At 41.7% G+C, this 12,198-nt stretch overlaps 2 protein-coding genes across 2 annotated transcripts; one reads left to right on the plus strand and one right to left on the minus strand.

Moving 5' to 3' along the window:
- The first annotated feature begins 3,446 nt into the window (after positions 1-3,446).
- Positions 3,447-8,648, plus strand: LOC119327636. The gene is made up of 4 exons (XM_037600729.1): positions 3,447-3,537; positions 5,460-5,749; positions 6,455-6,690; positions 7,672-8,648. The coding sequence occupies exons 1-4, from the start codon at positions 3,527-3,529 to the stop codon at positions 8,233-8,235; spliced, it is 1,101 nt and encodes a 366-aa protein (XP_037456626.1). The 5' UTR covers positions 3,447-3,526; the 3' UTR covers positions 8,236-8,648.
- A 1,361-nt stretch (positions 8,649-10,009) lies between these two features.
- LOC119330794 (E3 ubiquitin-protein ligase SINA-like 4) lies at positions 10,010-11,664 on the minus strand. The gene is made up of 2 exons (XM_037603922.1): positions 11,366-11,664; positions 10,010-11,113 (listed from the first exon to the last, which is right to left on the minus strand). Exons 1-2 carry the CDS (start codon positions 11,582-11,584, stop codon positions 10,382-10,384), a joined length of 951 nt encoding a protein of 316 aa, XP_037459819.1. The 5' UTR covers positions 11,585-11,664; the 3' UTR covers positions 10,010-10,381.
- Positions 11,665-12,198: the final 534 nt, after the last annotated feature.

The raw sequence follows: 12,198 nt of genomic DNA on the forward strand, positions 1-12,198 counted from the left end.
TTGTGCAACATCGAACGTTCAAATCTTTAGAATCAGTGGACAAAGTAGTTTCTTGTACATACTAGATCGGACAATTCTTTTCTGTTGGAAGTATATTGTTGGATCTTAGATCAAGAGGACGGTATTTTTTTTGAAAAGGAGGGCAGTCCCCGGCCTCTGCATCAAAACGAAGAGGACGGTATTGAACTGGTCTTTTATCTAATTTTCTTTTTAAGGAACCAATTTTTTTTAGCAAAGTTAGTACAATGGGCGAGAAATCAGCTAATTCGTTTTCTTGTTGCTAATAAAGAATGTTTTAGGACAATGTTTGTAGCTAGACTTTGTGCATAGATTTGTACTGTGGATGTGTAGAAGGAACCACATTGTTGGTACCTGAAGGCACACTCAATAAGATTATCTACCCTTTTATTATTTGGTTTGCGCCAAACTATCATACATTCCATTGCTTGGTTGGTCATGTAGGTGACAAGTGATGATCTACTTACTATAAGTCTACAAGTGGATATATTTTCTTTTCAACTCTTGTCCCCTTGGTATTATTTTTTTGTTCTTCAAGACTTGACATGGATGACATCTAGGGGCAAATGGAAGTTATGTTATCCATATAGACAAAATGAGATCTATCTTGAAATGCAGAAGGTTTGTGCATTATAGTTTTATTGGGTGATCGTGAGAACCAGCGCCGAGGAGATGTTGCGGGTCATCGAGGAGTACATCACGCCATATGTTCATGCTCGCTCGTCATCGTGGCAGTCGCCTGCTATCCTCGCTAGCTACCGCTGCTGCTGAGGGGTACCACCGACGCTCATGTGATGGATCGCTTGCATGTCACCGGTGGGAAAAATTAGGGAAACTTAATAAAGTATAGTTTGATTATTTTAAATGTTGAGTTTACCTCACATACTCTGTGTATTTATATAGTACGCTTACAATATATTCATATTATGTACTCCCTCTGTAAGCAAATAATATAAGATGTTTTAGGTCACTACTTGTCCAAAGTGTGAGGTGAATTTTCACTTGAAGATGAGTGCATAGTATCAAAAAAACGTCTTACATTATAAGACGAAGGAAGTAGAAACGGAGGTAGTAGAAAAGAAGCGAGAGGATGTGACAAGGATAACATGTGCGATATGTTGTGGAGCAATACGGTGATAGAGGAGAGGACAATGGAAGTAATAATAGTTAAGACGTGATTTGCATATCCAAAAATTAAATTTAACAAGACGTGCATTGCACGTGCACAATTACTAGTCTCTATAAATTTTATTAGTCGTCAAACATTGATGAGGGAGGGCAATTTAATCCATTATCCATGGCTGGATTTTTCTTAGTTGTGATCTGAACTGGATCTCTGCAAAGTGTCTGTTTTGTCTGGCTGTGTTCTTGAGCAAGTTTCTCGATATGCTATCAGGATTTTCAGGCTCAGATGTTTTAAGAAGAAATGTTGAATTCTCTTTCGCCACGAAACTGCAAAAACACCGTACACTCTTTCACACCGTGAAGGAACATCTCAACCGATCTATAACTGGTGGAACAATGGCAACATTGCATAGTTGTACTGTCATGTAGTCTCCGAATATGTTGATCTCACGAGGTAATAAATTTTATAGCATTATACTTAGCATACTTAGAATGAAAAGTTAAATCATGCATGTGTTCAGAAACTAAGTTCAAAATCATGCTTGCGATTTCTTTAAAATCTAACCTGCGAGCGGATTTTGGCAATTGTTGGGAAATATTTGGTTATGCTTGATTATCGTCTTTCTTACGCCTTTGTTCATCACGGTAATATATGTTTTGTCGTAGTGCATAGACATTGCACTAAGTAATTCTTCATTCATTCGTCTATGAAATTGCTAAATGTTGCCCATAGCAACGCACGTGCATTTTCCTAGTTTGAAGTAGTATTCGAGTTTTTATCATGTATAATTCCCGCAGCAACGTACGGGGTGTCATCTGATGTAAAAGAAATGTTTCATACCATTAAAATAGGGCAATGCTAAACCTACGTACGGTCTGTTACGTGTTTTACGTAAACAGTGATGTGGAGAGAGATTATTGGATCTATAGGAGGGCATGGGCCCACCCCCGTTAGAATCAGGGGGCCGATAGGTTTAGTTGTATGGAAAATTACGCAGGCCTTCGTAGGCACTACGTAGGTGTAGGATTATCGATTAAAATATGTACGTGACATTGTATGGAAATATTCCAGCATTTTAAAAAATATTTGTGACATTTAGAAAATATATTATAGAGAACGTATTTTTTCATTGGTTAACTTTTTATTACCATTAAAAATTGTACGGCATTTTAAAGAAACATTCACATGTTCCCGAAAAAAAAGAAATATTCATGTGTTTCCCATGTCTGTATATTTTTTAAAATATTTATGCAATGTAAAAACAATTCCCATAGTTTTGAAAAATATTTATTGCCAATGTACAACGTGTATTTAAAAAATGTTACCGTGTACTCAAAAAGTGTTCAAAACATGTATTTTAAATATATACATCATGTATGTGAAAAATGTCCAACATGAATCAGAAAAATGTTTCACATGTTCTCCAAAAATGTATACTATGTACTAAGAAAAGGTAAACATGTGTTAAAATAGACAAAAATCGACAAAGAAACAAAAAGGAAAGTGAAAACCAGGAAAACAAGAAATAAACAAAGAAAATCAAAGTATAAAAAAGAAAGAAAAACAGGAAAAAACAATTAGAAAACAAAAGAAACCAAAGTAAAAATGAAGAAAAAGAAGAAAAAAAGAAAATCGGTGAAAAACAAATAAAACAAAGGAAAAATAAAAGAAAATGAAAAATTAAAAAAGGGCAGGAGCTAACCTAAACAAACTCTCGGCACCACCAAATCGATGGATCGGTGTCTTAACATCGCCGCCTCATTTATCCCCAAAGTGGTGACATCTCCCCCCATCTCTCAGCTTACCTCTGCCCCCGCCTTGCTAGGGCCTTTCCGAACTCCCTCGACAAGATGGTACGCTCATGGAGGAATCTGGACCGTGTTTGCTGGTGTGTTTTTCTACCTGAAGATTTTTGGCTCTATATTTCCACAAATGTTGGGATTTAGATGTTTGAAATCTTATTAGGACTAGTCTCATTTATTTATAATTTCAAGACCGTAAAACCGAGTCTAAAGCGAGCCCTCTTAGCGATTTGCGTTTTTATCCGTCCATTTTCACGATTTGAACGTTTTTGGCCGTTTGATCTGCTTTTTTCTTCTTCTTGAGAATGGCCGTTTGAGAAAAATAAAGGCCGTTTGATCTGCTGTGTACAACCATCTGTCTCGATTCTGTTAAATAGTGGCCCAACTGGGGGAAACGGAGGCCGGTGGTAAACTGGGCCTTGTTCCCCGCCAAGCCAGCCCATTTAAATATTCGTAAGAAAAAAAATCGTGAAAGGGGATCCACAGCGCAAACGGCGACTGCGAGCACACGACTCCACCACCTCCGCCGGCGAGGGTTAGGGCCTGTGGTCGCCGCCAAGTGGACTCCCGTGCGGCGGCGATGACGAGGAGGTAAGGCAGCCCACTTCCATGAAATTGAAATCTCCCAATACAGATGGAGATCCATGCCCTTTTTCTGTATGTGCTTTTTGGTTCTTATAGGAGAATTTTAACTCGCGAAGTCACTAAATTAAATCTGAACGGAGTAATCAAGCGTCCTTCAGCGCGTTGCCGTCTTCATCCGTTGGCTTGGATGTCCAGCGATGGATTATTTTATCAATCTATCTTATCTGACGCTGCTTCCACTGGCAAATCGAGACGGCAATCGTGATTCTGCCCATGTGTGATTGTTGCCCTTCGTTGTTCTTGACAATAACAAGATGCAAGGACCACAAACCCGTCAAATTTAGCTATAGCTGGTCATGCATTCGCAATTCATCCCTGACCCGATTACATGTTTTTCTATAGGCTTCAGGTCCTTGAAAGTAACAGACCTCTCATGGCTAAGCCTACACCTGTACAGATGACAGGGCACCTTTAATTCGTCATATTGCTAGAAGTGATTGGATGTGCACATAGAGCGCGGTGCTCTGCTTTCAAATAGTGCAGCATGTCAAAAAATAATTGACGTTTAACCACAACAAGATTAGCCTATATACTTGAATTGGTTCTCTGTCTGGTTACTGATGCCTTTATTGACAACCTAGCATTCCCCACTCATCAAGGCAGGTTCTCTATCTGGTTCTTCATGGCTTGATGTGGCTGCTAGGTCTAGTAAAATGTACCGTCTCTTCTTATGTATACACCTTCAGAATATAAGATGATATCACACATACTGTGATGAACAGAAGAAGATAATGTCCTGTCATTTCTATTTCAATGGTTGTTGTGTGCCTTCCCTAGGTATAAAAGGTCATATGCTTAATAATGTTGGGGCTTAATTTAAATCAGCTCATCTTGGCAATTGTTTCACTTATTTCTACCATAGTTTGTCCAAATTTAAATCTTCCCTTTCTTGAGTTATTAGAAGGTTTCAATTGACTTCAAAAAAGTTGTGTGCTTTTGCAAAAAGGGAAAGTTCTTTCTTTTTTTCTCAGAGAAATTCTGTACGGTTTGTCTACCCTTGACTTGATCTTGCTACTATCATACTATTTCATTGACAATTAGGTTTTAGAATCAGATGGATGATACTAATATTCCACCGCAAGAATTCCTCGAGGATTAGACGTTCACATTCTTAAAGAGTTGATTTTTGTTCCACTTTGACAACTTAAATGTAAGAAAAAATAAGCCCCACCATGTTATGTAGATCAGGAAATGATAGTTCAAATATTTGAAGTTTTATTGAATTTATCCATTATCCAATTTACAAAATATTTATGTAGTTTCCTCGAGATGGACCGGCGCCGCAACACGTGCTTCTTACGCCAGTTCATGTAAATTTACATTTTCTGCCATATTACCACATTACTTCGCTTACAAACCAATTAAAATTCAACTCTTCAAATACCAATGAACGTATCGGGTAGATTTCAAGGATTTAGAAGTTATTGCATGCCATGGTTGGAAGCCAAACTTTGTCACATGCCTTAGTTAAGTCTGTCCAAGTTACGAAAGTTTTCATTTTTGGGCACGGGTTTGATGGTTTCACCTTCCAAGCTCTTTTAGCTATTTTCAGTGCCCTATCAGTTGTTTCAAATTTAACTTTCATATTTTGTATCTTTGTATATTTACAATAAAAATGAAGGATTGGTGTTGATATTTGTTTTTAGTAGCGGCGACTTAAAATTTCTTATGCGCTAGAGTTAGATTCGGTAACTGTATTTGGATTTCTATCCTGCATATTTTGTAGCATGTATGTACTCCCTCCGATCCATAACAAGTGTCGCAGCTTTGAACTAACGTTGAGCAAACCTTAGTTCAAAACTGCGACACTTGTTTCAGATTGGAGTATCTTTTTTGACTCGCATTCTAAGTTTGCTCTTTGGTGATAGATCTACTTATGGACCCTTCTTGATGGCAAGGAACATTACATTACATGGCCAAACGAATTGGAGTAAGTCGACTCAGACCAGCCACCTCCCTTGTGGTAATGCTTTTTTCTGCACCCTCGGCGAGCAATTTGCAGCCACCAAAGGGAAGAATAGAGGGAAAATGAGGAAGGAAACCAAGAAGGTCAATGTAAGATCGGCCTTCATCATTGATAATAGCACCCATCGCGATGAGTCTATATACAGAAACTCTTTTCTCCAAAAAATATGTAGTGTTACAAACCGTAATGAGAGTAAGTGATGCGAATCCCTCTCATGTATTGCTCCTTTTAATTTGGGATATTTTATAAGTCGTATGATTTATCGATTTAAAGTTTGAGGCTGAATGTACATGATTTTGTTTTGAAATATGCAATGTAAAATTTTGATTGCTCTAGTGAAACTGGTTAGCACAAAGTAGATCTACATGTAGGATATTCTATCTTCTATTCAAAATAGCTAATCCCTCCAATCTATATTACTTGTCTAGATACGGATGTATCTAACACTAATAATATGGATCAGAGGGAATAGTTAGAAATTTTGTGATAAATAATACTCACTCGGACCCAAAATAAGTATGAAACTCGCAGATTTGCGATAATTGATAGATTTTGAATGTTCTATTAAGTATCATTAAGCTTAACTTGTTCTTTTTACATTTTGTCATGCACGGAATGAAACTTCTAGCATGTGTTCTTGTAGCTTGGATTTTGATTAATCTATTCTTATAGCTTGGCTCCTGAAAGTTTTACTTTTTTTTCTTTCAAAAAAGTTTTACTTTTTCCATATATTATTCTTTTATGAGCCTCACTTATTTGATTAGTGTAGTTATGTAGTTATCTTTTATACGAAAATTTCTATTAGACAGTTGTTTCTAACTTAACACTAATGTCTACCTATAAATCATAGTTGTGCTATTTATGGTAAGTATCCATCTAATATATACTTTTATGAAGCACAACTAGAGCCAATGATGTTATTGGATCCCACTGATTGTTTTCCTGACCGAGAAAGATGTGTTGTGCATTCTGTACGCTACATGATGCAAATATTTTCATTAAAGTTGGCTAAAGTTCCTGTGAACACAAGCTCGGTACAACTATATGGATGTATAGCTGCGCGAGATTGTCTGGATTCATTGCTAAATTATATTGTCAATCGTAGCAGGGACGATCCCATTACAGTGCATCAGGTGAACATCTTTCACATCTCTACTTACCCGCAGTCATTTTTAATAGTTCATTGATTTCATAGTTTAAGGTTAATTTCATCACATGCATAGAGTAGATGGATCGAACTATAAACCTTTTTTATGGCATGCTACAACCACTTAGGTCCGCTCGGAACTCCTTTGGCTTTGTGCTCCGCAAACTCCGTGCACTGAGCCAGGCCGAATCCGGCAGCTCAGGGAAGTGGAGCACTCTTCTAATGCAAAATGGTGAAGCGGCCAAAAGCCAGGTTCCAAAACATTTAGTAATACATAAATATGTACCTATTTACGTTTGGTGTTATGGATGAATATTTGCTTCCATGTGGTTAAATCTAGTAACTATGATATCAAATGGAGAATAATACTGTGTAATGGCAGTTACTCAGAAAAGATATTGCCGGTTAAATAGGTGTGAAATTGAGTGGTCTACTAGGGACTAATAGGTATTTTATGAAAGTCAAACGCAATAATTTTGGACCATTCATATTCTTTTTGTTTCCTTGAATGCGTCTATGGGTGCTTATCACAAATGTTTTGAACACAACAAATACCTTAGCCCTTGAACTACAAAATCTTTTTTGCCTGGTTGTAACTTTAAGTGAAATGTTATCATCTTCACTCATATAAACATTTGAGATGTGGTGAAGATGGTTCCAGTTTGAATATCTTATCTGTATGGTGTCTTGCGTGGGAATACATGTGCCTTGGAGGGGATGTTATAGAACGATGGTGTTCTCCTTGCATATATTAGGCTAGTTTATGGATGATTATCTTTTGCATGCTTTATCAAACATTATAAGTTTCATGTGCAACCGACTTATGTTTGTAGGTGGGTTGAGAATCTATGCCACATCACTTAAATGCGATCCTTTGTCAATTGGCTAGAAAGAAGAATATACTCTTTAGGCAACTCTTTACTTTTACTATGAGCCACTATATAGCAATTTAATAATAGTTCTGCAGGGCTCTCTCATTGAGATGACTGGCCCTAAGAGGGGAATCACAATGACCTCTCCTGTTCTAGTTGAGTTTGACATGAGGATCAGGAAAGGAGAGCAAGAAGAAGATGATCTACAATTAATTGACGGTGCAATAGACTGCGAACTAACCACACCTTCCCGTCCATCCACTAACCGCATTAATGGCGATTGTGGAGCAGTTGACATCACTTTGGCCCGCGTTCCCGGTGCGGTGGAGGCCACTATAGATGTTATTATATCAAAAGTGCAGAGCGGATTCAGTTTATCTCTGAGCTCGTTTGTGTTTGCCGGTGGGTCACATGAGGGAATCGAACTCTTTTGTGGTACTATCGGTGAGTCATGTGGCTTAACAAGAAGATATGTGATTGCTGTACAGATGGGTAGTTGGATGCATTTGAAGTTCAATGTAGGTCAGAAAGGCTCTGAATATGATGATCTGGAACGCTATTGCCGCTTCAAAGCAGACATCCATGGGTGTGACTGTCGACAAATAATACTTGAGCATGCATCAATCTCGCTGAAGGTGACTTGGTTGATTGTGCGATAAAGTCGTTGTGTTTTGTATTCAGACTTTACTGGAATTATTTGGTCTTGCACTGGATGGATACATAATCTCCTGCCGGCATGCTCCACCTGCGCGCTCTTGCGGCGCGGCTATCTCCAGTTCGTCCCAGATGAGAAGGGAAGCAGATAATGTTGCATGGCTCATTCCTCGTTCATAGTACTGTAATTGTGAATTTACATTTGCTTGAAGCGTCAGAAGCTTCATATAGTCGAGGATAGCACAGCTGCTCTGCGAAACATCACGTACAAGACCAATTGTCCTGCCCCTGTTTTTTAGACACCTCTGTGCGAACCTGCAGAGGATGATTATCAGCAAACTGAAAATAAGATAAGGATGTAGCTGCTCTGCCTTTCATTGCTTTCGATCTTGTATACAACTTATTTATAATTACAGATCATCAAAATTATGTATGTAGCTGACTGAATAGCAGGTAAATCATGTACTCCCTTCATATCAAAATATAAGATGTTTTTGTAGGCTAGTTCAGTTTACAAAAAGGTCTTGTGTTTTGATATAGAGGTAGTACTAAGTATTACTCCCTCCGTTCCGAATTACTTGTCACAAGTATGGATGTATCTAGATGTATTTTAGTTCTAGATACATCCATTTCTACGACGAGTAATTTGGAACGGAGGGAGTAACACATAACATGCAATATCTTTGCTAGGGAAAAAAATCAACAAGCGTTCAGGTTCATAACCAAGCTAAACAAGTACTCCCTTCGGCTTGCAAAATAATCTTATACTTATGAAACCCTCTAGCTTGCAAAACGATCTTATATTACAAAACGAATGGAGTAACACTTTACAATCCATGGTGCTGTGCACCAACAGTAAAGATGTGGGGATGCACCTTGGTGTTCACAAAGCTGGGGAGCCCAAGAATCAGCATGGTCGACGATTTCAACTCCAGGGGCACCAGGGCCGAATGATGGAAGGACCGGAGGCAGCGAGGACGACGTCGGTGAGGCTGCGGTGGCCAGAAAGCTACAACCCGCTTCTTTTCCCTCTCATTTTCTCTCTTACAACTTGGTAAAAGCATAATATTTAATGAAACTACTGTGCAGACGATGCTCCATCGTACGATTTGTGCCTGATGCAAATCTGATGCTCCGCTGCACTTTTCGTCCAGGCATCAACGGCTTGATCAAGTGGATCATGCACAAATCGTCCAAGTTGCGTCGTGTGTATAGCACTGTTTAATATTTAAATTCTTAGGCCAACTCCAACGCGCCGCCGCTGTTTTTCGATCTAGGGTTCCACCCGTGGTGCTCCGAGGGAGTGACGCGGGGGAGCGGGGTTTTGCACATTAAGGTCCTCTCAGGTCCAGCTTTGCCCACAAAAATAAATAAGAAATGAAAAATTGATGTTAGTTTTTGAGAAGGATACATTTACATGCATCTTGTTCCTCCCTGTCTGACAAAATGATTTACAGAAGCTCCTTTCTTGTGAACTAACAACTGAAGAATCTGAGCATGGACAACCTTATACAGTACAGTAAGAGAAGCTAGAGCAATACGCTTCACAAATTCCACCCTTTGTCGAGAAAATTGGTTGCGCTTGACTCGGATAAAATACAAACCAGTAGCTGCATTACTACTACTTAGTAGAGTAGTAATCCCTCCGTCTCGGAAATATTTGTCGGAGAAATGAATAACGGAGGGAGTATTATTTAGGCTATTTGTTCAGCATTCCTACCCTTGCTTAGCTACAGTACTGCTACCCTTAGCTGCATTACTACCGAATTGAACTGGTTAGAAGCCAGAACAACTTAACTAACAGAAGCCAGAACAATTCATCGTCTCATTCATACACTCATACTACTAATCATCCATAGCTTAGCTGCACTACTTCCACTGAATTGAACTGTTCGTCATACTATAAATCTTAGTACTCCCTCCGTTCCTAAATATTTGTCTCTAGACATTTCAAATGAACACCACATACGGATGTATGTAGACATATTTTAAAGTGTAGATTCATTCATTTTGCTCTGTATGTAGTCACTTGTTGAAATGCCTAAAAAGACAAATATTTAGGAACGGAGGGAGTATATTGCATTAAACAAGTTAACCATGAGAAGCCATCTAAGTTAACATGGTGCAGATAATCAAACGCATACGAGTACTTCACTGCAACCTCCTCGGCGTCCTGGCCTGTGGTGTAGGTGTAGCGGACTTGGGAGCGCCGCCGGCCGGTCGGATCAGATCAATCCGGACGCTTAGCATGAGAGTGTCGCCGGAGAGCAGCTCCTGGGGCACCGCCAGGAACATCCCCTGCCCGGGCGCCGGCGCGCCGGTGGACAGCGCGCTGCTGCTCACCGCGGAGGTCATGAGGACCAGGTTGTCCTTGCCGTCGCCCGCCGGGCGCTCCACGGACAGCTTGCACCGGAACTGGGGCGCCGCTTCGGCCGCGCCGTCCGGCCTGACGTAGACCAGCGAGACGGCGGTGGCAGCGCCGAGCGGGCCGAGGGAGACGAGGAACACGCTGCGGTCCTCCCCGACGAGCACGTGCCAGCGGCGCGACAGGGAGAAACCGAGGTTCCAAGGCCGGCCGTAGCGGACCGTGACCGCGTGGCGCTGGTGGCCGGCGGCGAAGTGGTCGAGCAGCATCGCGCGGGAGCCCACGAAGACGCAGCCGGGCTCCGGGCAGGAGCAGGGCGCGCACTGGCACGCGCGCTGGTGGTCCGCCGCGCCGTGGTACACCACGTAGCGCTCGCAGCCGAACACCTTGTAGGGGCACGGCACCTTGGCGGCGCCGACCACGGCGTCCAGCTCGCCGCAGTGGGTGCCGGCGCGGCTGCAGAGGGCGGCGTGCCCGGCGCGGCAGAAGCAGCACACCACGTGCCCGGCGGCCTCGCACTGCGACAGGAAACGCAAATCCTCAACTTCCATGACCGTGGCAAGAAGATACTAGATATAATCCTAGAAGGGAAAAGATGACGAATTTCTTAATGATAAATACATAGATGTGTAATAATCGATCTACGCAAAGAAATCCTCTCAGAAAGTGAGATGGAAAGAGGGTTTTTTCGTTCTTCCAAACAAACTTGTGTTCTTGGCAAGCAGAATCGTGGATCACTCTGTCTCTGGGCGAGAGGGGAATTGAATCACCTTGAACACGGGAGGCTTGAGGGGGAGGAGGCAGGCCTGGCAGTGGAGCAGCGCCACGTCCATCCTCACGTCGATCTGCACCGGCGCCATGGATTCCCCCGCCGCCGTCACAGCACCCCCACCCTCTCCGCCTCCGCCCTGCATCAAGACCTCTCCTTCCTCCCACTCCGGCTTCACCTCCTCACTCACGCTATTGCCGCAGCTCTCCCCTCCCTCCATTGTTATTTCTTCTCGCGCACACACATGGTGAAATAAGAGAATGGAAAAGGGGGGAGAGCGGCAAAAGAGGAAAACTAGAGGGGCCAGGGCGGCCATTGCGAGACAGCAGAGCATATACCCAATAAGGGAAATAAAACCTCAGACAAAAAATAACGGAAATAAACAGGACAATAATTTGATCTTGTGTAGCCATCCTTGCTTTTTCGTTTTGACTGTTCAAACAGAAGAACGTTATGAGAGGCCAAATTCAGTATTCCGACCTTTTTTTTTAAAGTTCAACATGATATGACCCCATTTATAAAAAGGGGGATCTGACCCTTTTTCCTACGGCCACGCACCTCGGCGTCAGCATAACACCACCTATCGGCAGGGTCTCTAGCGGTAGGGTACTTATCCACATCAGCGCCGGTAACGACCCATCCACCCCTACCGTCAATCTTACCGTTGGGGGCCTCGATGGTAGGTAGTTATACCCTAACGCCATTGACCCTGCCGATAGGGTTTGAACAGTTAAAGGCCACAGGGGGGCGGCTAGCAGGTCCCACCCACCAAGCCAAGCCAGCCCCCTTCTTCAGCCCGAGAAATAGAGAGGAGCGACGACTCTCTCCTCTCCA

Source organism: Triticum dicoccoides, chromosome 7A, assembly GCF_002162155.2.
Source record: "Triticum dicoccoides isolate Atlit2015 ecotype Zavitan chromosome 7A, WEW_v2.0, whole genome shotgun sequence".
Lineage (NCBI taxonomy): Eukaryota > Viridiplantae > Streptophyta > Magnoliopsida > Poales > Poaceae > Triticum > Triticum dicoccoides.

What these genes read in the sequence shown, in the direction of transcription:
- LOC119327636 (XM_037600729.1), top strand. An exon ending in TGTTACAAACCGTAATGAGA is followed by an intron (nt 5,750 to 6,454) that starts GTAAGTGATGCG and finishes ACTTTTATGAAG; the next exon opens with CACAACTAGAGCCAATGATG. An exon ending in ATCCCATTACAGTGCATCAG is followed by an intron (nt 6,691 to 7,671) that starts GTGAACATCTTT and finishes ATAGTTCTGCAG; the next exon opens with GGCTCTCTCATTGAGATGAC.
- LOC119330794 (XM_037603922.1), bottom strand. Translation starts at nt 11,584, where the DNA reads ATGGAGGGAGGGGAGAGCTGCGGCAATAGCGTGAGTGAGGAGGTGAAG. An exon ending in TCAAGCCTCCCGTGTTCAAG is followed by an intron (nt 11,114 to 11,365) that starts GTGATTCAATTC and finishes TTCCTGTCGCAG; the next exon opens with TGCGAGGCCGCCGGGCACGT.